This window comes from Bos javanicus, chromosome 6 (assembly GCF_032452875.1).
Source record: "Bos javanicus breed banteng chromosome 6, ARS-OSU_banteng_1.0, whole genome shotgun sequence".
NCBI lineage: Eukaryota > Metazoa > Chordata > Mammalia > Artiodactyla > Bovidae > Bos > Bos javanicus.
Genome location: NC_083873.1, coordinates 34,611,385 through 34,637,233, shown reverse-complemented (window position 1 = coordinate 34,637,233; position 25,849 = coordinate 34,611,385). Strand labels below are relative to the sequence as shown.

The window sequence follows — 25,849 nt, the reverse complement described above, 5'->3', positions numbered from 1 at the left end:
ATAATATAATTATAAGAATGATAATGATGCTGATACTGATGTGCCTCAAAATGTGATAAGCAGTTTCCATGCATTGTTTTATTTAATACTAACCAAAAATTTATGTGGAGTTTAGTAACAAAGTTTAGGATTAAGTTAAATAACTTTATGAAATCATACTCTTAGCAAATGGTGGACCTCAGATTGGAATGTAGGCAGTTCTTAAAAGAAATAACATGCAAAAGGGTAAAAGTATAATTACCCTGGTTAATTCATATTTAGAAATGATGAGTTGCCTCAATGTCAAACTGTATAAAGTAAATATTATCTCTATGGAAACTAGGTAATGACCAACAATTATCTTGCTGGCTATTAATCTGGTAACTGAGATCCTAATTCCAAGCCATTTAATACATTAAGTTAATTTCACTGAATTTGACACCATGATGCCTGTTCCTGGACATAGGTGATTATTCATATTACCTATAGCTTGTAAAATAGAAAGAGATAGGCAAATAAGCTGGTAATGTAAAAAAGGAGAAGTTGGTTTCATACTACCTTTCATTTGCATCAATGGTAGATATTCATCTACTGTTCATAAATATTTTATAATTTGGAAGTTTAAAGCTCTTACAGACATTTAAACAAATGTATTTTGTAGAAGAAAGAGTTGCTTAATTTCATAACACTAGACTTATTCTGTATTTATTATGCAATATGTTTAAAAAAGTATTTAGCAAATATATGAATGTGTTAGGTGTACATTCATATCAGAATTGTTAATGAGATGTTGGCTCTCTGGCAATTTAACCTTTATTTATTAGAGTAAAAATTTTCTAAAAAGAACAGGCATATGTTGGCTTAATTAGGTACTAGCCAAAAGTCTTTAAACCCATAGATGAGCCTGAACAAATCAGTTTCATTCATTTATAGATATTTGTTTTGATACTGTTTTTTTTTGGCATTAAGGATATAGAAATGAACAAAACAAACTCCTCCCTTCATGAAGCTTACTTTGCAGTGGGAATACTCAGACAATTAACATAGAAATAAATAAATGTCAGATGGTGATAACTGCTGAGGATGGGTTTAAAGCAGAATAAAAGATTAGGATGTGGGGAGTGGCATTGTAGTTTGCTTTTTTTTTTTTTTAAGCTTTATTGAGGTATAATTGACAAATAAATTATGTGTTTAAAGTGAACAAAGTGATTTTTTGATATATGTGTACACTGTGAAAGGATCCCCTCCCTCAAGTTATTAAGCTCCTCAGATCTTTATCTTATAATTGAAAGTTTGTACTCTTTTGCCAGTCTTTCTCTATTTCTCCCACTTCCTAACCCCCGATAGCCACTTTTATGCTGTTTCTATGAGTTCAACTCTGAAAGAAAGATTCCATATATAAGTGACACCATGCGGTACTGGTCATATTGTGCATAATGCTGCTGTGAATGTGGGAGTACAGAGATCTCTTTGTGGTAATGATTTTGTTGACTGTAGGTAGATCACCAGAAGTAAGGTGGCTGCCTCATATGGGAGCTCTATTTTTAATTTCTTGAAGAACCTCCATACTGTTTTCCAGAGTGACTGCATCAGTTTATATTCCCACCAACAATGCACGAAGGTTCCCTTTTTTCCACATCCTCAAAAACACTTGTTCTTGTTTTGACTTTTTGATAATAGCAATCTTAACAAAAATGAGGTAACATCTCATTGTGGTTTTGATTTGCATTTCACAGATGATTAAGAATGTTGAACTCTTTTCTTCATGTACCTGTTGGCCATTTGTATGTCTTATTTGGAAAAAAAAATACTTATGTTTACTTATGTCCTTTGCCTATTTTTTTTGTTGTTATTGAGTTATATGATTTTCTTGTATATTTGGCTATTAACCCCTTATAGGATGTATGATTTGCACATATTTTCTCCCATCCAGTTGGTTATCTTTGTTTCTTTTTCTTTTTTTCTTGATTATTTGCTTTTCTGTGCAGAAACTTTTTTGTTTGAAATATTCCTACTTGTTTGTTTTGCTTTTATTTTGTTTATTTTTGATATGTAGTCCAAAGCATCATTATCAAGATCAATGTCAAAGAGCTTATTCCCATGTTTACTTCTAGGAGGTTTACAGTTTCTGGTTTTAACTTTCAAGTCATTAATAAGTTTTGAATTGATTTTGGTGTATGGTGTAAGATTCCAGTTTCATCTTTTTGCACATGACTGTTTACTTTCCCCAACATTTTCTGTTGAAGAGACTGTCTTTTCCTCATTATATATGATTGGACTGTTTGTCAGAAGTTAGTTGTCATATATGAATGGCTTATTTCTTTGCTCTTCTGTTCCATTAAGCTGTCTGTTTCTATGCCAACACCATACTGTTTTGATTACTATAGCTTTGTAACATAGTTTGAAATCAGGACTTGTAATGTCTCCAGCTTTGTTTTTCTTTCTCAAGATTGCTTTGGCTATCTGGAGTCATCTGTGGTTCCGTACAAATTTTAGGATTGTGAAAAATGTCATCATGATTTTTGATAGGGAATTATATCAAATCTATAGGTCCCTTTGGGTAGTACAGCCTTTTTAAAAATATCAATTCTTCCAATTTGTGAACATAAAACAACTATTTTTGTTTTCATCATTTTCTTTCATCAGTGTCTTTTATAGTTTTCAGTGTATATGTTTTTCACCTCCTGGGTTAAATTTATTCCTAGGTATTTTATTCTTTTGATGCAATTGTACATGTAAGTGTTTTATTTCTTAATTTATTTTTCTGATAGTTTCTTGTGTTAGTTTTCATTTTTAAGTATAGTGAATAGGTATTACTCAAAATAACATATTGGAAAAAATTAGGGAGTAAGCCATAGAGACATTCGAGAAAAGTGTATCAGTGCAAAGGCTATGGGGTAAAGATCTGAGGCTGGAGCACACCTACAATGTTCTAGAAACAGTGAGAGGTCCAGGAGTGGGGGGTAGTCGAAGATGAGGGTATAGATATGATAGATATGATTAACAAGTGACCAATGAGGAGAGTAAGGTCATATCATGAGGAACTCAGTAGCCCATTGGAATCATACCAGCTTTCTGACTAGAGGAATTATCATGATCCGTCTCACTTAAGTGTATCATTCTGATTATCATGTAGAAAATAGATTGTGTGTTGATTAGGGAGAAGCAGGTGGGACTAGGGAGAGGCCAGAGATTGTTTAGAAGTATTGCAGTAAGCAAGGCAAGCACTGATAGAGTTTGTGCCAGCATGTTAATGGGGGAGATAGTGAGGAATGATCATAATCTGTATATGATTTGAAGTGATAAGGACAGGATTTGTTAATACGATTTATGTGAGGTATGAAGAAGTCAAGGATGACTCCAAAATATGGGGGCTGCAAAGTGATTTACATAGTTAAGTAAACTACAACTACTAATTCAAAAAGTTTTCTGTGATTGAGAATTATTGAATGGCACTAAGAGTTTCCCTTTTGCTTTCAGTGGAACTTTTATAAAAATTACATTTAAGCATTTATATTAATTTTTATTTATTTATGTTTAAATAGTTCTTGCCAGTAGCCTCAGTCCATACCGTGAAGGAAGATTTATAGAGAGGCGACTGCGATCCTCATCAGAAGGAACTGCAGGGAGTAGCAGGATGATTTTGAAACCAAAAGATGGAAATGTAGAAGAAGTTAATAGTCTAAGGAAGCAAAGAGCAAGTTCATCATCCTCAAAAATGAACAGCATGGTAAGTATATACCTATGCTTGTGTATAATAAAATAATCCATATATTACTGGCATGTTCATGCCTCTTGCAAAATGAAAACAGACTGAAGAATAGGCATCTCATATTTTTGTTGTGTTTCTTTTTTAAAACCATTTTTAAAAATTGAAATATAGTTAATTTACAAAATAAATATATACATACACATATATATATACTTTTTCAGATTTTTTCCATTATAGATTATTACAACATATTGAATATAGTTTATTGTACTATACAGTAGATCCTTATTTATATACTTTACATATAATATTGGGAATATGTTAATCCAGAATGCCTAATTTACCTCCTCTCTACCACTTTCTCCTTTGGTAACCATAAGTTTGTATTCTGTGTCTGTGGGTCCTTTTCTGTTTTGTAAATAAGTTCATTTATGTCATTTTTTTTAGATTATACATATAAGTGATATCATATGATATTTGTCTTTCTCTGTCTGACTTACTTCATTCATTTAACATGATAATCCCAAGGTATATCCATATTGCTGCAAATGGCATTATTTAATTTTTTATGGCTGAGTAATATTCTATTACATGTATGTATGCACACACACAAACACACACACCACATCTTCTTTATTCATTTATCTGTCAATGGAAAACTTTAGGTTGCTTCCATGTCTTGGCTATCATAAACAGTGCTGCACTGTCATAAATAGTGCTGTTCATAGCAGCGTGGCTTGCATGTATCTTATTAAATTGAAATTTTCTCTGGATATATGCCCGGGAGTGGAATTGCTGTGTCATATGGTATTCCTAGCTTTAATTTTCTGAGGAACCTCCATATAATTTTCCATAGTGACTGTACAAGCTTACATTCCCACCTACAGTGTAAGAGGCTTTCCTTTTCTCCACACCTTCTCTGGAAATTACTATTTGTAGACTTTTTAGTGATGGCCATTCTGACCAGTATGTGATGATATTTCATTGTGGTTTTGATATGTGTTTCTCTAATAATTAGTGACGTTGAGCATCTTTTTATGTGCCTCTTGGCCATCCGTATGAACTCTTTGTATGTTTGGGAAAATGATCCCTTGTCCATATCATCATATACAAATACTTTTTCCCAGTCTGTAGGTTGCTTTTTCATTTTGTCTATGGTTTCCTTCCCTGGTGGCTCAGAGGGTGAAGAATCTGCCTGCAATACAGGAGACTTGGGTTCGATCCCTGGATCGGGGAGATCCCCTGAAGAAGGGAATGGTAACCCATCCCAGTATTCTTGGCTGGAAAATTCCATGGACAGTCCATGGGGTTGCAAAGAGTTGGACACAACTGACTGTGCAAAACATTGGCTGTGCAAAAGTTTTTAAATTTAATTAGGTTCCATTGGAGAAGGCAATGGCACCCAACTCCAGTACTCTTGCCTGGAAAATCCCATGGACAGAGGAGCCTGGTAGGCTGCAGTCCATGGGGTCGCTAAGAGTTGGACACGACTGAGCAACTTCACTTTCACTTTTCACTTTCATGCATTGGAGAAGGAAATGGCAACCCACTCCAGTGTTCTTGCCTGGAGAATCCCAGGGACGGGGGAGCCTGGTGGGTTGTCATCTCTGGGGTCGCACAGAGTCGGACATGACTGAAGCGACTTAGCAGCAGGTTCCATTTGTTTATTCTCGTTTTTATTTCCATTACTCTAGGAGGCAGATCTAAAAAGATATCTCTGTAATGTATGTCAAAGAGTACTCTGCCTATTTTACTCTAGGAGTTTTATAGTATCTGGTCTTACATGTAGGTCTTTAATCAATTTTGAGTTTATTTTTGTATGTGGTGTTAGCAAATGTTTTAATTTCATTCTTCTACATATATCTTTCCAGTTTTCCCAGCACCACTTATTGAAGAGTCTATGTTTTGAAGGGAAACTTGGTCTGCATGGTTGTTGTTATAAGTCAGAGAGGATAAGTTTTCACTTGAGACTCTTAGGACAAATAGAAGCAAAAGCAGGATAGCGACCCCTAAAACCTGTCTCCCTTACTTCCGTGGGAAATATGATATTTTTATTCTAGAACAAGACCCTGTGATATGCAAGCTAAGAAATATGCTGATCATGACACCCTCTGATGTCATCATTTCACAGTATTTCTTCACCCTCTAGCCACCTAAAAAATGTCCTGTTTAAAGCACATCTATGCCAGTGCTACTCTCAGACGCTTTAGTGGATTCTGCTTTGCTCTTTCCTAATATAGTTCCCCTTCCACATAGGGTAAAGATCTTTGGGGGTCAAGGTTATATGCCCGTCCAAAGCTTAAACACATTCTGGGTGACTGAGACTCCAGATTCCTGGCATAAACTAGAAGCCTGCACATGAGGGTGGAAATGGGATGTGTGTAGGAGGGTAGGGTGCGAACCTGGACTTGTGAGCTGAAATGTCTTACAGGTAGTTGTATTAGCTCCCTTATAACACGGGATACAGCTAGGGTGGAAAAAGATGACAAGTGAACTGCAGCCCAGAGGGTCTGTGAGGCCTAAGGTCTCACAGATTCTGGGATGGGCTTGCCTTTTGCATTACTTTGCTCCCTTTGTCACAAACGTGTCCTTTCTCAGCGGTGTTTTTATTTTTAGTGTTTAACAGTGTTTGTTTAAAAAAGATCTATCTACCTACTTACTGATGGATATATGAGAAAAATGCTCAAAACTAAATCACTTATATCTGTATATATTTTAGATAATTATGTTTCAAATGAAAATATTAGGGCATCATTGAGGATTCCAATGTGAAAAAACAGTAAGTTACTGAGATAACTGTTGGGGGCCAGAGTGAGGTACTCCGCCCATGGCAAAGGTCATGAGGAAGGAGGCTCGACATACGCAAAGGCAGGATTGAGCCTCAGGAGTCCCCCTGGAAATCCTCGAGTGTCTACCCCCATAACCAGAGCCTGCCTACTTTACTACTTTGTGCTCTTACCTACACCTCTGACTTTACGGGGGGCTGTCCCCCACCACCTCTTTCGGAGAAGGGGTTAACCTAAAGCTCCAGTCAATAAAAACTCTTGGGTGTGACAAGAGTGTTTTAACCTACAAACTCCTCTGAAGGTTCTCTAGCCTGCCTGACAGGCTCGTTGGGCCACATGTGATTGCTCACAGCCTCCCAACCGTGAGAGGCACGAGATGCTTTAAACCCTCTAAAAACAGGTTCTTTAGAGAAGTTAGAAAACTATAAGTATAGTGGGCTAATTAGAAATTGTGTTGGTGAAGGGTTTTTCATTTGTTGAGCCAATGTTTGTTGCTAAGTCCCCATATCCCCTGCCCTTACACACATTAATGAATATGTAGAAGGAATAAGTATTAACCTTTGATATTAATCACGTTAGACCTTAGGCTAAGTAAATTCTTTCCTTAACTAAAACCCACTACACCCTCACCCTGTAGGAATGTAACTTTATTTGGGTGGCGTCTGTTTTGAGAATAATCAGCCCTGGAGAAATAAGTGTCCTGATTGACTGACCGCTGTCACAAGGAGAGGGTCGTAAATTGTCAGCAGGCCCCCCTGGCCAGAAGATGATGTAACACCCCTAAGACCTCTGTATACATTTGTATGAAGCACCTGACTTTAATAAAAGTCAGGACTGCTGTCCCCACGTGACTTTTGTATAACATCTCAGTGTATAAAAACAGACTCTGGAAAATAAAGAATTGGGATCAGTTCCTCGAAATACTGGTCTCCCCATGTCTCTCTCTCACTCTGGCTGAGTCTCCATCTGGAGCGCGGAACCCACCAAGCTTACTAATTTTGCCTGGGCTTCTAAGATCCGACCGGGGAGGCCTCAGTGTCTCCTCTCCTTCGGGAGAACGGAAGGACGCCTGCAGCCTACGTAAGTGGTGCAAACTTCTTGTCTTGAAGTTTTATTGGTCTCCCGAGTAAACCAAGCTACTCAGCCTCTTTTCTCCACTGAATTTTCCTACTGAGCTATCCTCATCCTATTACTCTTTATATCTTTGATAAAATATTTAAATAAATAGGTCGCCGACGCCTTCCCCGCTTCGAATACCCTGGATCAGCCGGGGCAGGACCCCGGCAGATAACCTTGAGTGATAGCAAAGCCATTGTGCTTGAAGTAGAGGTTCTAGCCATGAGGCCAGGCTTGGCCAGATTTTACAGATCAGTATCTATAAAACGACAGTAATGGGTTTCTTGTTACTGTTATGCTAAAAAATGATTATGTGTGTATTTATATTTGTGTATATAGATACATTACGTTATTTTATATTGCATCTTTCTGTCATTTGCATTGAAAATATTATATTATTATTGCAATATTGCAATTGATTTTTTTGTCTAAAGACAAGAACATGTTAAAATAGATTTCCAATTGATGCAATGTTAAGATGTGTGGCCAGTGAATTATTGCAAAACATTTTCCTCACCAGATTTGTATTATCCCTTTGTAGAGATGAATTTATATTAATAAGTGTGCACTGTTTATTACCGTCGCCCAAACTTGGGCCTTTTATGTATTCTTTTTATATCACGTTTTTAGTGCTATTGATGCATTTATATAAATGTCCTTGTAACACCACAAAATAATTATTATTCTCAGATATGATTTCAAGATTTAAAATTTTAAATGTCAAATGTAAAAATAAGATTTTGTTATTTTATTTGAGGTTTTTTAATAAATTTTCAAAAAGTGTACCTGCAGTGATGTAGATTGTCCACTAGATGTCAGAATTACACCATTGTCATGATAGGGGAAAAGCTGTGAAGATTGGACAGAAACTTGGTTAAACCATTGTGCGTATTCACTGAATTCACAGGTTAAGATTTGTTGAAATAAATACTGACACACTAGAATTTGCACATGAAATGTATCAAAATTACTTTATGACTCTATTTATTAGGACTTTGCAATGTCTCAATCTTTATAGTTTAATAGTTAATTTAACTTGCATAAATTGTATTATTTAACTCCTAGCATTATAAGGACGGAGAAGGCAATGGCACCCCACTCCAGTACACTTGCCTGAAAAATCCCATGGATGGAGGAGCCTGGTGGGCTGCAGTCCATGGGGTCGCTAGGAGTCGGACACGACTGAGCGACTTCACTTTCTCTTTTCACTTTCATGCATTGGAGAAGAAAATGGCAACGCACTCCAGTGTTCTTGCCTGGAGAATCCCAGGGACGGAGGAGCCTGGTGTGCTGCCATCTCTGGGGTCACACAGAGTCGGACACGACTGAAGTGACTTAGCATAGCATAGCATTATAAAGAAGGAATGCTAGGATTTTTTTTTAAGGTAATTTTAGCTATATGTGAAACAAGTGACATATATTTAGGAAATGATAGCTTTATGTGTGAAAAATAGCATACATTTTCTATATTCTTCTTCCAAAATAATTGAGGTGAGTATATGTATTTGAGAATGCGTCCATAGCTCAGTTATTCTTTCCTTTTAGAAAAATAGTAGTAACATGTATTTTTAATACTTATTTCAACAAAGGGACTACTCTTAATGCTTCACATATATTATCACATTCCATTCTCACAATATTACGAATTGAGTGAGTTTGTTATTGAACACATTTTGCAAAAGAGGAAACTAAGGCACTAAGAAGATAAGCAACTTGCTCAGAAACATAGTAAGTGGCAGAGATAGAATTTAGATTTGGATCCTTGCTCTCTTAAATACAAATTCTGCATGCTTTGAGGGGAATGGGATAGATTTAAATTTAATTTTTCATCTTTCTTGTGTTATTTCTGTATAATGAAGTTAACACTTGTAAGGCAACCTATGCTTGCTCTAAGTCTAGACTACAATTGTCTGTAAGGGATGCAAAAAAGAAACAAAATTTAGTACTTACTCTGGATTTAAAATGTGATAATATTTCTTGATATGTTGATGGACAGTATCAGATGAGAAATATCCAAAAAGGAACTTTGTCACAAAAGAAGGTATTTATACTTAGAAAGTGCTAGAGTACTTCATGTATTTCAAGAAGGTTTAATTCTACTGATGGGTATGGCTCTATTTTTAAGACGCTGAATGTTCCTCAGAATGATGAAAAATATTTCCTAATTGGTAGTAGGTGAAAGATGCCAGAATGCTAGTGTTTTTGTACAGTTTGGGTATATACAGTATGAAAGGGAAAGGGCAGGATGTGTTAACTCTTTGAACATCAATGAGTCAGAAGAAATTGGACTTTGCTTCCATTTATTACAAGAAATCAAGCATATCTGTAACAATTTGATAGACATTCAAATTTATTATAATTCTTCAAACTGATTTAAATAGAGACTTCCCTTAATTTTCCTCTGAGTAACTTTCTTGATTCTTCCCTTAGAATGGTCCAAACATTTAAAAATAATCTTTCTAGAAATAGGCTCTTTATTTTTCAAAGCTTTCCCTCCAGATTATGGTGTATAAATGATTAAATATAAGATTCAGTCTTGGTTTTTTCCAGAAACTTTACACAGTGAAGTCTAACTCCAAATATTTACCAGATCACCCTTCTCTGAAAAAAGGATTAATGTGAGGATAGATTTGTGTGTGTTAAACAATACATAGCACCTGGAAGCACTAAAGAAAGTAAAGTGCCTGAGTGTATGAGAAAGGGCTACATAAAGACCAAAAATACCCTCCACATCCAAGTGACTTTATAATATAGATTTATTTCTTCCTCAGGCTACATGTTCATTGTGGAAGGTGCCGGAGTTCCATTAAGCATCTCCTCCTATATCCAGGCTGCTGAAGCAGCAGCCATTGCAAACATTGCCTGTCACTGTGGTGAAGAGAGATCTCTGGAGGCCTCGTCCCAGTAATAAATGTTTTCCTTGTGAAAGACTTCATTTCCTCTCACAATTCATTGAGCAAATCTGATCACCTGGCCCCAACTAGCCACAAAAGGGACCTGGGAATAGTCCGTCCATGTGTCTAGATGATGTAGACTCAGACATTGGATCAGGGGCACTATTATCATCTTCCCAAATAGAATATTGTATCTCAGTTCTTTCAATTAACTGAGATTTCCTGCTTACCTCGTCCCTCCTTTTTGTTTTCAGGCATTTGATGGTCATAAAGTCAAATTATGCCTCACACTGAGTTTGTCACTATGGTTCAGAAAGAGGAAAGCATCTTGGAATTGAAAAATTAATTCTAACCTCAAGTTTTGTCTTCTGAGATGTGTTCTCTTCCTGACGGAAAAGCCGTGTATATATCTAAATTACTTGACTCCAGGTTTGGGAATCCTACTATATTTGGAAATTCTTGTTTTTATTACAGTAAAAGCTGGTTTGGAAAGTTGTGTTAGTTTTAGATTACTCAGCAAATGTGCACAGAGTTGCCCTGAACTATTTGTGCTGAGTGATCCTGACAGTGTTCACTTATGGCCACTTTTATTCTGACACAGTGTAATTCCTCTCATTTGCAGTTTGGCATCCTGCTGCTTTTGTGTAGAAACTGTGAATAGCATAGTAAAAACAAGAACTGTAGAACTTCTTCTCTGAAGAATGGATCAGACTTACAGTTGAGAAAAAAAGTAGTGACTTGCATATCATCAGCATTTCATATTGTATTCTAATTCTTTTCATTGTATTTATATGTTGAAATCTAGAATTTAAATATTATTGACAATAGTTGATTAAGACTAATAAAACCCTGTATTAAATAGCCAAGCACTTAACTCTGCCTTCACTTTTCTTCTGGGGCCTACTGTTTTCTCCTTTGTTAGCATTTTCTATATTCATTCATCCATTCATCAATTCATTCACAGTTTCTTTCAATAAATGTTTATTGAAAACTTAATACTTTGTTTTCAGAACTTTACTTTGAAAATACAAAGATGAAAGAGACAGCCCTTGAGGATTTTATAGTTCCAGATTGGGAGACATTAACCTAATCTTATCAAGGCAACAGATTTAACCATTTTGACCATCTTAAAATTCAGGATGGGTAGGGGCATGCTTGATTTGGGTTGTGACCATTGATATCAAAAGTTAAAAGGATTAAAAAAGGCCACAAGAATTTCTGTATCCCAGTGTACAAATTGACACTGTTAATTGTATGCATGCCTCCCTGGCTAATTTCTAGAATTGAGGATAGTGATAGTGGTGAGAAGGAACTCTGGGGGATATTGGGACAGTAAGGAAGAAAGTACAAAATAACTGTTTAAAGAATCCGTTTTAAAATATCCCACCTCTACTATCCACTAGGGAAAATTGTTTTCCTGGGCTTGTTTAGTATATGCACTTTCTCATTTCTGTTTTATGACATGAAAGTTGTTCAGGCTCAAAATTAAGAGCAAATGAAAGATCATTGGAAGATCTGATTTAAGAAATTTCTCCTCTTAATCCTGAAATCTTAAATAAGACTTTAAAATACATAAAAATTTTAATGGCTTTTTGAGAGTTAAAGATCTCAGCATTCATGGAACATTGTGAATGGAATTAAAGCTATCATCATTGCATGCTACAAGGACAGTTAGTGAGAAAAGGAAGTCATTAATCTATTTAGGAAAATGGGGGCATACAAATCATTCTCCTCAATCCTTATATATTGTAAGAAGGAGAGTCATAAGTATCAGTCATTACACATGCAATTAAATTTGTTGATAAGTAGTATATTAATTTTAGATTAATAGCCCTAATCCGTAATGCCTTTATTGATTTTTCTAGTTACTTATTATACTTTTCCTATCAATGTCCTTCTAAGTTGTCTTTGGCACTCACTATGTAGTTATCTGAATATGTCTCATTTTATTACTTGATTTCATTCAGTCTTTTAAATGGAAGACATTTTGTATATATTAGCATTTATTATAGCACTTAAAAGTGCCTGGTGTACAATAAGTATTGGTGAATTAAAGGTAAACTTACTAATTAGGTTGTGATATAGATACTATAGATATGAATTAAGGCCTTTAGTACAATCACTGTGTGTGGTATGCTTATGGATATTTTTGTATATTCTTAATTTATGCAGATGTACAGATGTTTCTATGATACACTGATAAAACTCTGGGTTTTGATGCTAAGTACTTGATCAAGACCATATCAACTTTGATATTGTTCTAGTAGAAACATCATTCATTTAGGATAATCAACCTTATAGAATGGCTCTTCGGATCCTATCAGTGCAACAGTTATGGACTAGCCAGAAATAGTCAATTGTTTGTGATATTATTGAGAACCCATTAAATAAATACAAGTTCTAAGTCAAATATGTCTATGAGGGTTGGGAGATGGAGAGGGGGTATGAAGACTTAGTGTTTAATGGGGTCAGAATTTTGATTTAGGAAAGGGAAAAATTAAGAGATGGATGATGGTGAGAGTTGCACAGCAATATAAATGTACTTAGTGCCACTGAAAGTGAAAGGGAAGTGAAGTTGCTCAGTCGTGTCCGACTCTTTGCGACCCCATGGATTGTAGCCTGCCAGGCTCTTCCATCCAAGGGATTCTCCAGGCAAGAGTACTGGAGTGGGTTGCTGTTTCCTTCTCCAGGTGCCACTGAACTGTACAGTTAAATATGGTTAAAACGGTTTGTTTTAGTTCTGTGCCTTTTACCACAGATTTTTTAATATGTCACCTACATATATTATTTATTTAATATATCCATTCTTAATATATTCATTTAATATATTATTATTTAATATATCACCTACGTATATTATTTTTCCATCTCCTTTTTATTATAAACTTGTAGATTCAGAATTGCCTTTTAAAAAAAAGAAGAATGAGGTAAAATATTCCATTCTTTTTATTTTGGTCTTTCACTTTAGCTTTTGGGATGAGTAATTTTTTTTTTTTTTTGAAGCTGTCATAATTTATGTTTGGTGCACAATGCTATGAATAACATATTCAGAGAGAAAAATCACTTCATCTTCAAATGCTTTAACATCAGTTGTAAGTAATTGCAGTATCCTAATTATTACCATTTCTCTTCATACAATTCACATGAAAATGTCCATAGCACCTAATTTTCCCCTCTGTGATTACATTATTCAAATTTACTAGTTTGTTCAGGCTGATGTAACAAAATATCACAGACTGGGTAGCTTATAAATGGCAGAAATTTATTTACCACAGTTCTGGAGGGTTGGAAGTCCAAGATCAAAGTGGCAGCATGGTTCCTGATTTGTAGCCAGCACTTTCTTGCTGTGTCTGATGGAAGGAGTTGGGATCTCTCTGGAGCTTCTTTTATGCAGGCACTAATCCTGCTCATGAAGAATCTACCATGATGACCTAGCACCTCCCAAAGGCCCCCATTCTAATACCATCATCTTTAGCAATTAGTATTTCACCATAAGAATTTTGGAGGTACACAAACATTCAGGACATAGCAATAAGTGATCACATTTTAGTAATAGCAATACTAGAATATATTCAAAGCTTTATTAAGAATAATACATATTTCTATTATTATTTATTGGCGAAGGCAATGGCACCCCACTCCAGTACTCTTGCCTGGAAAATCCCATGGACGGAGGAGCCTGGTAGGCTGCAGTCCATGGGGTCGCTAAGAGTCGGACACGACTGAGCGACTTCACTTTTACTTTTCACTTTTCACTTTCATGCATTGGAGAAGGAAATGGCAACCCACTCCAGTGTTCTTGCCTGGAGAATCCCAGGGACGGGGGAGCCTGGTGGGCTGCCGTCTATGGGGTCGCACAGAGTCGGACACGACTGAAGTGACTTAGCATAGCACAGCATAGCACATTATTATTTATAAAGGAAATAATTAATAAGTCCAATAGTAGAAGAAAATTAAAGATTTTTTTCTCTAGCCACACTATATCTGGGATACTGTTAGACACTTTATGTTGTTGTTGTTCAGTCTCTAGGTCGTGTCTGATGCTTTGTGATCCCATGGACTGCAGTACTCCAGGTTTCCCTGTCTTTCACTATTTTCCAGAGTTTGTTCAAATTCATGTCCGTTGCATCCATGATGCTATCTAACTATCTCATCCTCTGCTGTCCTCTTATCCTTTTGCACTCAAGCTTTCCCAGCATCAGGGTCTTTTCCCGTGAGTGGGCTGTTCACAGCAGGTGGCCTAAGTATTGGAGCTGTAGCTTTAGCATCAGTCCTTGCAATGAATATTCAGGACTGATTTCCTTTAGGATTGACTGGTTTGATTTCCTTGCTGTCCAAGGGACTCTCAACTATCCAACACCACAATTTGAAAGCATCCATTCTTCGGCACTTAGCCTTCATTATGGTTCAACTCTCACATCTGTACATGACTACTACTACTACATGGAAAAACTATAGCATTGACTGTACGGACTTTGTTGGCAAAGTAATGTCTCTGTTTTTTAACACACTGTCTAGGTTTGTCATAGTTTTTCTTCCAAGGAGCAAGCGTCTTTTGATTTCATGGCTGCAGTCACCATATGCAGTAACAATTTTTTATCCCTCTGAAATTAAGAAATTGGAAAATTAAGGTTATTTACCTTTTAATCTTGGATTAGAATGCAAAGATGGCAGTTGCATTTGTAATTGGATCAGTTAATGTCAGTTTTCTGAAAGATGAAAACTGTTTATGTCTTGTTTAGGTAACCACATGAGCTGACACAGCATTCATAGCATGAGAAAGAATATTTATTGACTCAAGATCCCTGGAAAGTCTTGATAATCTGAACAGCTGCATAGTCTGTAACATGTAATTGACCTTGAAGAAAATAACTTATATTTTCTGAGAGAATAATCATTGGCATTTGAAGTTTTTACATTACTCTGGTTACACAGTGAAAAAAAGTTTATTCTTCCTAGGATTATTTTATTATTTTGAAATTTAAATACAAGCTATTAAATTAATTTTCATAAATTAAAAAAGCAAAACAAGTTTTAACTTTGAAGGTCAAGAAAAATATTGTAGTAAAATTATATATAATGCATTATAATCACTTTATAGAAAATATATTTTAATATGTGAATATTATTTTTCAAATAATTTTTAACAATCAAGACAAATGTTTATAATTATTTCAGAAACTGTCATATCGCAACTCAGAATAAGAAAGTGTGATTTACTAATGAATCAAACATATACATTTCACACTTTTCCTATGTGATGATATTTTTGTTCAGTCATTCTTAATTTAGAGTAGCTGTCATTTTATAATTTAATTCAGTGTTCATGTCACTCTAGTTCTAAAAGTTTGCTCTGAAATTCCTCCTTTTTAAATATCTTTTGTTCTTAGCCTGGTCCATTCAACTGGTAACAACCCACGTGCTTTTATTTCATTCCATCCTTTAGGCTCTTTATTGTATACATTTGTAATTCCTTTACAAAATTATGCTTATAATGCTTGGCTGGTTGTCTTCAACATTATCCACTGATTAGTTTATGCTTCAGTGAGAAACACAAAGAATGTTTTTTGTCAAGAGAGACTCAACACGAATCAGAACGTTTATCAGCTGTCAAGAGGTACAAGTGAAGTAGGTCATATGAAGTACAAGTGAAGAGGTCTGGAATACCAACCCACCTTCCCAGCTTCTTTGTACATCTGGGAAGCACTGGCCCAGACTGCTGGATAAAGTTTGGATTCTTAGATGTATATAATTGCCTCATTAACACAGAAAGAGCCAATCAGTACAAAATTTCTCATTGTTTTTCTTTTTAATTATAGTCCTCTTGCTGTATAGTACATTCCCAGAACTTACCTTGTAAGTGAAAATTATATTTCACGTGGTCAAACAGATACATGGAAAAATCACAGTGTATTAGACTTATGGCAATAGAATGAGAGGTTTGTGAAAAAGGTATTTGTGTAAGGAAAGTTGCTAAAAATCCAAGGACTGAAACTTTGGAGTGGATCTGGAAAAAATATGCAGAGAATTGACTTTTGCTCTCATAGTTATGGCTACTGTCCCTTTCTCCCCTATCTATGCTACTATCCTATTTCAGTTTTTATACAATGATTCTCAATCCTTCCCTTCTGTTTCTAAGGCCATATTGGAGAAGCAGCAATTATGTTATTTAAAATAGGACCTTCCTTTGAGAGTCCATGTAATATGTTTCAGTAATTAAGTCTACCCTCCCTACTGTCACCCACAATATGCTTTTTTTGGTTTTATTTTCAAATTGATGGCAGCAAGTTGAGCCAAAGACAGTGGCAGAAGTTTTGTTTATTGTGTAAGCAACATGCATTTGACACTTGCCAACTAGGAGATCACCACGCATAGCCCACTCCTGTTTTACTCTCTTGTCTTTCACTGCTTTTTCTGCTTTGTCTCCTCTGGAGCTTCCTGTGGATTGTGCTTCCAGCTGGCTGTAGTCCAAGAGAAACTTGCATACGGGGTGTGGGCACAAAGGGGTGGTTGGAGTTTTCAGCATGACTTCAGAAGGGAAGAAAATCTATTAAATAACTTTAGTTTCCCAAATTATAAGAAAAGTAATAATGTAATATAATGTAGTAAATTAATAAATTCTTAAACAATTTTATAGTATTTTCTTGCTTTTACACACTTTTTTCACCCGAATGCCCTTCATGCCTTCTAGTATTTAGTATCTTATAAGAATGTGCTATTTTGTTTTTTCTTTGCAAAACTTGGCTGGGATAAAATCATATTGCTTAGGAACCAAAGGCAAATTGTTTCTTCTAACACATGAAAATGATCAAAGTAGACAAATTTACAAGATAGGAGTTCTTTTCATGTCATCTAAGTATGACTTTTTAATTTTTTAAATATGCAAGGATGGTGTGATAAAAGGAACAAGTGATGGGAAAAGGACACCAAATTCTAGTCTCCTGTCTTTCACTTAATAATAGTACCCACCTCATTGGTTGTTTCAAGGATCAAATACTATATTTTATGTGAAAAGGCTTTATAAAATCTAAAGTACTGTATTAATGAAAATGACACATATTTATTAATATCATGAGTTGAAACCAGAAACTGAAAAAAAGTAGCATTGACTTTTCCAGTATCCACTTAGAAAGGAAAACATTTTAAGAGCCAAACTCACATTTAAAGTTCTCATGACAGTAAGTTGAGTGGGCTCCTTTAAGCCACCACAAAAATAATCCTTAAAAATTCAAGTAATATTAATATATAAGTTAATGCTTTATAAAGGTAGCCTACTATTTACCTGATTTCTCATTTATTTTTCAGAAATCCTTATGTTTTTCAAAATCAGTTTATGTGGCTTAGAAAAAACTGAGATGTGCACTTAAGATTTGCATATTTTACTATGTTTGTGTTATATTTGAATTAGAAAGTTTACTCCACAAGTTATTTTCTGATTGTGATATTAGGAAAAAAGCATCTGCCAGCAGCCAAGTGTCTTGGCTGTTTACAAAGAAACTTAATTTGCATCCTTTTTCTTCTTAGATAAAAAAGTTTAAACATTGTGGACATTTATGTGAACACTCACATAATGCCCTGATAAATTACTTAATTTAAAAGTATCTTCTGTTAAATCTCAAGTTAATATTATCAAAAAGAGTAATAGTGACTTCCAGAACAAAAGAATAATGTTGAACAGTGAATTATAGAGTAACTTATTTTACTTTAAATATAAATTTTGAGCTATAGTGTATTTACTAGTGGTATTAGTCTGTTCTGAGATAACTTAAGATCCCTAAACATTTGTGAGAGAAACTTTTATGACACACTCAAGTTTTTGCTTTTGTCTTTCTTCTTTCTACTGGAAGAATACATCTACCAGTAGGATAGTCAGCTTGAATATTTGAACTGCATGAATTTGAACAGGGAGAGGAGTAACCAGCTGTCAGATAGTTCATATGATGTATTAGGTGCTGGTCGGAATGAGACAGTATATCTCAGCATGCTGTTGCCTTCAGTAGATTTATATTCCAAAGAAATGTGGATACATTAATACAAATAGGGATTTCAAATGAAAAGAAGATCAGCCACCTAGCTATGGTTCATGAATCACAGTGATAAAAGGGTTCACTGTTCCTTTTATTTTTTAATAATAATAATGAAAGTAGAAATTATTGCTGAGTCGAATGGGTGCCAGGGTACACTGATCCTAAAGATTTGACTTGACCCAGCAATCCACTGGAAGCTGCTATAGCTGAGAAAAAAGAACTAAGCAGAGATGCTGGGCTTACATTTAGAATAAGAGAAAGGAACTATTAATGCATGCTTTTCTCCAGTTGCGTTCATCTCTCTAGGAAATCCTGCATGACAAAAGAGAGTTGGGACACTATTAAGTTTTATAAAGTGATACTATAGTTGCTTGAAGGGAACTTACTATTACACTGCTGGAAGCCTGTAAGGTCTGTTGACTAAAGAAGTTCAAAGATAGCCACTGTTGTTCAGTATATAGTTTTGTTTTGTATGTTTTGATTCAGTGCACTGGGGTCAAACATAAAGGATGGTAATGTCTGTGGTGTTTTATGATTTTCTCCTTGTTGTTATAAGTAGACTATTAGGTAATTTTAAGGAAATCAGAACTGCTGACCATACAAATGGTTTTCACAGAAATTGCTTTTTGCTCTATTAAAACAACAACATAAAGTGATTTTCTGATTATTGACACTGTGACTTTGCTAAAAATTCCTATATTCATTTAAAAATAAGAATCATTTTGCCATAAAAAGCAAATTATTCTGGTTCAATAAGCAAACCTATTTTACTAAAGCAATAGATAAAAACTTCATTAGAAATACTTTTTCTTTTTCCTCTCTGAAACAGGATCACATTAATAAAACCACAATAAAATTGTTAAGGGTAAAGAAGCAGCCCAAATTGAAGAAAAATGCAAAAGATGATTCTATTATGTGGACTTAATGGGCAAGCAAAGTGAATTTTCAGTTGAACCCAGTGCTAGCTATGTGCCCTGGATATATATTACACACTGTTTGAAGGGCATGGCAACCGAGAGGAGGTCGCCATAACTTACTGGTGGCAGCTGAATTCTGTGATATTAAAAAGAAAATCTTTCATTAAAATAAAAAATCTAGGTTTCCTGTGAGGGTCATTGAATTCTTATATTCTTAAAAGACAGGTTCCTTACTCACAAGGACAACTTCCTGGAAGAGGTAGGAAATGACTAGTTCTGGAATCTGTTCCAAGTCTTAGTAATGTATCAAACAGGAAGCAGCCTACTAACAGCTCAGAAAAATAGAAATAAGGGGGTGTACAGTGATCCTTCATATCCATGAGTTCCACATTCATGGATTCAGCCCATTGGATAAAATGTATTTTTTAAGATTCCTGAAAATTCCAAAGAGCGTTGAATTTGCTGGGCACTGGCAATTATTTATATAGTAATTGCATTGTAATTTAGCCATTCCTTACTCCAGGGGATCTTCCCTATCCAGGGATAGAACCTGGGACTCCTACATGGCAGATCAAAGGCAGATTCTTTACTGACTGAGCCACCAGAGAAGCTCTAGGTACAATGCATAATTTAGTGGCTCACACTGTAAAGAATCTGTAATGCGGGAGACATGGGTTCCATCGCTGGGTTGGGAAGATCCCCTGGAGGAGGGCATGGCAACTCACTCCAGTATTCTTGCCTGGAGAATCCCCATGGACAGAGGTGCCTGGCAGGTTGCAGTTCATGGGGTTTCAAAGAGTCAGACACGACTGAGCAACTAAGCACAGCACAAAGATGATTTAAAGTGTTTGGGAGGATCAGGGTAGGTGGTATGCAAATACTATGCTTTTTTATATAAGGGATTTGAGTATCTGTGAATTTTGGTGTCCAAGGGGTGTTGGAAGCAGTCCTCTTTATATACTGAAGGAGGGCTATAATTAGTTTTTAGTTATTGGTGAGACAGAGAAGATTTAAGTAAGATGAATACAAATTATTTTTTAGCCAAGAACACTGTGGGCTATCTACCTTGGCTGGAAACTGGGTTAGGCATTGTGTATTTAAAGAATTGTAAAACAGTTTTCATTTTTGTCTTACTTTTCAAGGTTATATCACATCTTTGTTCAGAAAAATCTCTTTGCATGAAATACCATATCCAAAAAACAGAAATAGTAGGAAGTAGAACTCAGATGAGTAGAATGAGCTGTCTTCCTCTCTGTCTTTTCTTCTTTCTTTCCCTTTTTGTTTACCTCTTAAAAATAAAAATATGACTAAAAATAACAAAATTTAATTGGGTATCAATAGTATCAGATTTAAGAGAGCAGGTAAGCTATATATTGCTTCTTCTACTATTCCCTCATGTGAATCTTTTACTTAAAAAGATCAGATCAGATCAGATCAGTTGCTCAGTCGTGTCCGACTCTTTGTGACCCCATGAATTGCAGCATGCCAGGCCTCCCTGTCCATCACCAACTCCCGGAGTTCACTGAGACTCACGTCCATCGAGTCAGTGATGCCATCCAGCCATCTCATCCTCTGTCGTCCCCTTCTCCTCCTGCCCCCAATCCCTCCCAGCATCAGAGTCTTTTCCAATGAGTCAACTCTTCGCATGAGGTGGCCAAAGTACTGGAGTTTCAGCTTTAGCATCATTCCTTCCAAAGAAATCCCAGGGCTGATCTCCTTCAGAGTGGACTGGTTGGATCTCCTTGCAGTCCAAGGGACTCTCAAGAGTCTTCTCCAACATCACAGTTCAAAAGCATGAATTCTTTGGCTCTCAGCCTTCTTCACAGTCCAACTCTCACATCCATACATGACCACAGGAAAAACCATAGCCTTGACTAGATGGACCTTTGTTGGCAAAGTAATGTCTCTACTTTTGAATATGCTATCTAGGTTGATCATAACTTTCCTTCCAAGGAGTAAGCTTAAAAAGTAAACTTGAAAAGATAAAAGAAATCAAATTTACTTTGAGACTATACAAAACCAGCATCAACTAGGTTATAACAAGTAAGTTTAATTTTACTAAATACATTATGTTTTTATTTTATAATAATTTCATATTTACAGGAAAGTTAGAAGAATTATACCAAAAATCCCCATATATCCTTTATATAATTTCATCAGTCTTTAAATTTTTACATTTTTCCTCTCTTTCTTATTGTCTCATACATAGACACATATGTCATTTTTATCCTTTATATAAATTCATTAGTCTTTACATTTTTATCTTTTTCCTCTTTCTTACTATCTCTAATACATAGGCACATATGTAATTTATATCATCTTCCTAAAGCATGTGAGAGTTATTATACTCATCATGACCCTTTATTCTTAAATACTTCAGCATGTATTTTCTAAGAATAAGGATATTCTCTTATATATCAGATTAAGTACCAAAATTAGGAATTTTAACCTTGACATATTATCTTATTTAACATAAATCCACATTGAATTTTTCCTAATTGTTTCATTAAAAAAAAACAAACACGCAACACAACAGGTTCCAATCTAGAATCATGTGTTATATTTAACTGTAAGGTAACTTTACCCTCTTCTTAATCTGGGTGGTTCCTCACCATTCTTTATCTCACATGCCATTAACACTCATGACAGTTATTTTTTTTGTAGAATGTTCTCTAATTCATGTTTGTCTGGCATTTCACTGTTAGGTTCAGCTTATGCAGTTTTTAGCAGGAAAACTACATGTGTAATATTTGTGTTCTTAGTGGATCCTATCAGGAAGTATATGATGTCAGTTTGTGTCATGTCTGGTAATATTACATTTGATCCCTTGGTAAAGGTTGCATTTACTAGGTTTCACCACTGTATAGTTGCTATAATTCCCCTTGCTAATTAATAAGTACTCTCTGAAAAGATACTCTGAAAGTTATGTATTAATAAATATTGTTTTACACCATTTTTTTTTACCCAGAAGGTTTAGTATCCATTGATTCCTTCCCAAATTATTTTTCCTGTGATACTTAGGTGGTAATGATTATATAGCTTTGTCATCTCCTCCATATATATTAGTTGGCATTCTACTATACAAATGTCTTTTCCCTTTTCCTCTGTTCAGGTAAAAATGCATATATGTGCATATGTGTGTTATGTATGTATTCATGAATCATCATCACAATCATGGGTTACTGTTTGTTCAACAGGTTAGAATCCATTACAATTATTATTTATTTTTGATGCTCAAATTATTCTAGGTTAGATCTGGAGGAGCTCCTTCAAGGTGGCTTCTGAATTTAAGGAATCCATTCATGAATATCTAGTCTTGAACAGTGTAACACTGAGTGAGAAGTTCATAGAAGAGGGCCAACTTTAGCAAGAACTATGAGTATGTATCTGACAGAGCTTCTGGTTCTGGAACTGGAAATATTTTATTGAATACTATTGTACTATACATTGGTATTATGAATTTCAGGTTATCTACCTATCCCACAGTAATTTCAAGAGAAACTAATTGACGATTAATGGTTTACTGCTAAACCCTATTTGAAGTATATGTTAAATTTTATTTTGGGTTGAGTTGGTCTTTTGTAATAAATAAGATAAATTTATATGCTATTCTATTCATTTATTCAGTTTATTATCATTTAAGTACTAGATTTGGTTAAGTCCTAGAGATTCAGTAAAAACCTCAAAAAAGAGTCTAGGCTGATGTACATCTTATATGTAGCAAAAGGAAACAGAAGCAACATGTATAATTATGTTATACATACTTTTAAGTGACTAGTGTCAGGGTAGTAGAGTAGTGGCACAAAAGAGGGAGTGGTAATATAGTAGATAATGTCTTCAAATAAGAGTAGTTGCTGTAAAAGTATAATTTTTAAGAGTTTAAAATATGACTTAAGCACATGTTAAAGATTTATTTAAAGTAATTAGTAGGGGAAGCAATAAAAATAAAATTCTGTTCAAACAATATTGAGAAGCATGGTAATATTAGGAAGCTAAGTACTAGAGTAAGACTATTAGTTTGATTATAAAACTGATTAATGTTTCATATGGTAATAAGCTATAATATTTAGGATGATCTTTTCTACCAAATTGAAAACATTTGTATCTCTATTGGACATAAATATAAAAGTTAACATGTAACTTCACAAGTTCTGAACCCTTAATAAATAGAAAAATCTAAAACAGGACAATCTCCTCAAGAATTAAACCATCTGTGAGCCTGACACTGGCAAGATACACAAAATTTTAATATTTGGATATTTTTTCTTTGATCTCCTAAAAATATTTCCCAAAGATTATTATGTCATTACTATATTATTTTTGATGTTTAGTCACTCAGTTGTGTCTAACGCTTTGCTACCCCATGGACTGCAGCACATCAGGCTTCTGTATCCTTCACCATCTCCCCAAGTTTGCTAAACTCATGTCCATTGAGTCGCTGATGCCATCCATCCATCTCATCCTCTATCGTCTCCTTCTCCTCCTACCTTCAATCTTTCCCAGCATCAGGGTTTTTTCAAATGAGTCAGCTCTTCCCATCAGGTGGCGAAAGTATTGGAGCTTCAGCTTCAGCATCAGTCCTTCCAATGAATATTTGGGGTTGATTTCCTTTAGAATTGACTGGTTTGATCACCATGCAGTCCAAGGGACTCTCAAGAGTCTTCTCAAACACCATAGTTCAAAGGCATCAGTTCTTCAGCACTCAGCCTTCTCTGTAGTCCAGTTCTCATATCGTACATGACTACTAGAAAAAATATAGTTTTGACTTATGGACCTTGGTTGGCAAAGTGATGTCTTTGCCTTTTAATATGCTGTCTTGATTTAGATTGGTCATAGCTTTTCTTCCAAGGAGCAAGCATCTTAATTTCATGACTGCAGTCACTGTCCACAGTGATTTTGAAGCCCAAGAAAATAAAGTCTGTCAATGTTTTAATTGTTTCCCCATCTATTTGCCATGAAATGAAGGGACCAGATGCCATGATCTTCATATTTTTGAACGTTGAGTTTTAAGCCAGCTTTTTCATTCTCCTCTTTCACTTTCATCAAGAGGCTCTTTAGTTACTCTTCGCTTTCTGCCATAAGGGTGGCAGAAGTTATTGATCTTTCTCCCAGCAATCTTTATTACAGCTTGAGTTTCATCCAGCACTGCATTTTACATGATGTACTCTCCATGTAAGTTAAATAGGCAGGGTGACAATATACAGCCTTGACGTACTCCTTTCAAAATTTTGAACCAGTCCATTGTTGTTCTGTGTCCATTTCTAACTGTTGCTTCTTGATCTGCATACAGATTTCTCAAGTGGCAGATAAGGTAGTCTGGTATTCTGATCTCTTTAAGAATTTTCTAGTTTGTCGTGATACACACAGTCAAAGGCTTTAGCATAGTCAGTGAAGCATAATTAGCTGTTTTTCTGGAATTCTCTTGCTTTTTATGTGATACAGTGGATGTTGGCAATTTGATCTCTGCTTCCTCTGTGTTTTCTAAATGCAGCTTGTACATCTGGAAGGTCTTGGTTCACGTACTGTTGAAGCCTGGTTTGGAGAATTTTGAGCATTACTTTGCTGGTGTGTGAGATGAATGCAATTGTGCAGAAGTTTGAACATTCTTTGGTATTACCTTTCTTAGGGATTGGAATGAAACCTGACCTCTTTCAGTCCTGTGGCCAGTGCTGAGTTTTCCAATTTTGCTAGCATATTGAGTGTAGCGCTTTCACAGCGTCATCTTTTAGGATTTGAAATAGCTCAACTGGAATTCCATCACCTCCACTAGCTTTGTTCATAGTGATTCTTCCCTACGGCCCACTTGACTTTGCATTCCAGGATTTCTGGCTGTAGGTGAGTGATCACATCATCATGGTTTTCTGGGTCATAAGATCTTTTTTGTATAGTTCTTCTGTGTATTCTTACTACCTCTTGTTAGTATCTCCTGCTTCTGTTAGGCCCATACCATTTCCGTCCTTTATTGTCTCCATCTTTGCATGAAATGTTGCTTGTTATCTCTAATTTTCTTGAAGAGGTATCTAGTCTGTCCCATTCTATTGTTTTCCTTTATTTCTTTGCATCATTCACTTAAGAAGGCTTTCATGTCTCTCTTGGAACTCTGCATTCAGGTGGGTATACCTTTCCTTTTCTCCTTTGTCTTATGCTTCTCGTCTTTTTGTAAGGCCTTCTCAGACAACCATTTTGCCTTTTTGCATATCTTTTTTTGGGGGATGTTTTGATTAACCCCTCCTGTACAGTATTACGAACCTCCATCCATAGTTCTTCACGCACTCTTGTCTATCAGATCTCATCCCTTGAATCTGTTTTCCACTTCCACTGTATAATTGTAAGGCATTTGATTTAGGTCATATCTGAATGGTCTATTGGTTTTCCCTACTTTCTTCAATTTAAGTCTGAACTGTGTCATAATCGGCTC

At 35.5% G+C, this 25,849-nt stretch overlaps 1 protein-coding gene across 3 annotated transcripts in view; it reads left to right on the top strand.

Moving 5' to 3' along the window:
- CCSER1 (coiled-coil serine rich protein 1) overlaps nt 1–25,849 on the top strand; it is a 1,487,503-nt gene that overhangs the window by 175,313 nt on the left and 1,286,341 nt on the right. For all 3 annotated transcript variants that reach the window (XM_061419670.1, XM_061419671.1, XM_061419673.1), the window contains exon 3: nt 3,525–3,709. In XM_061419670.1, the coding sequence (XP_061275654.1) occupies nt 3,525–3,709 (185 nt within the window). The remainder of the gene's footprint in view (nt 1–3,524; nt 3,710–25,849) is intronic.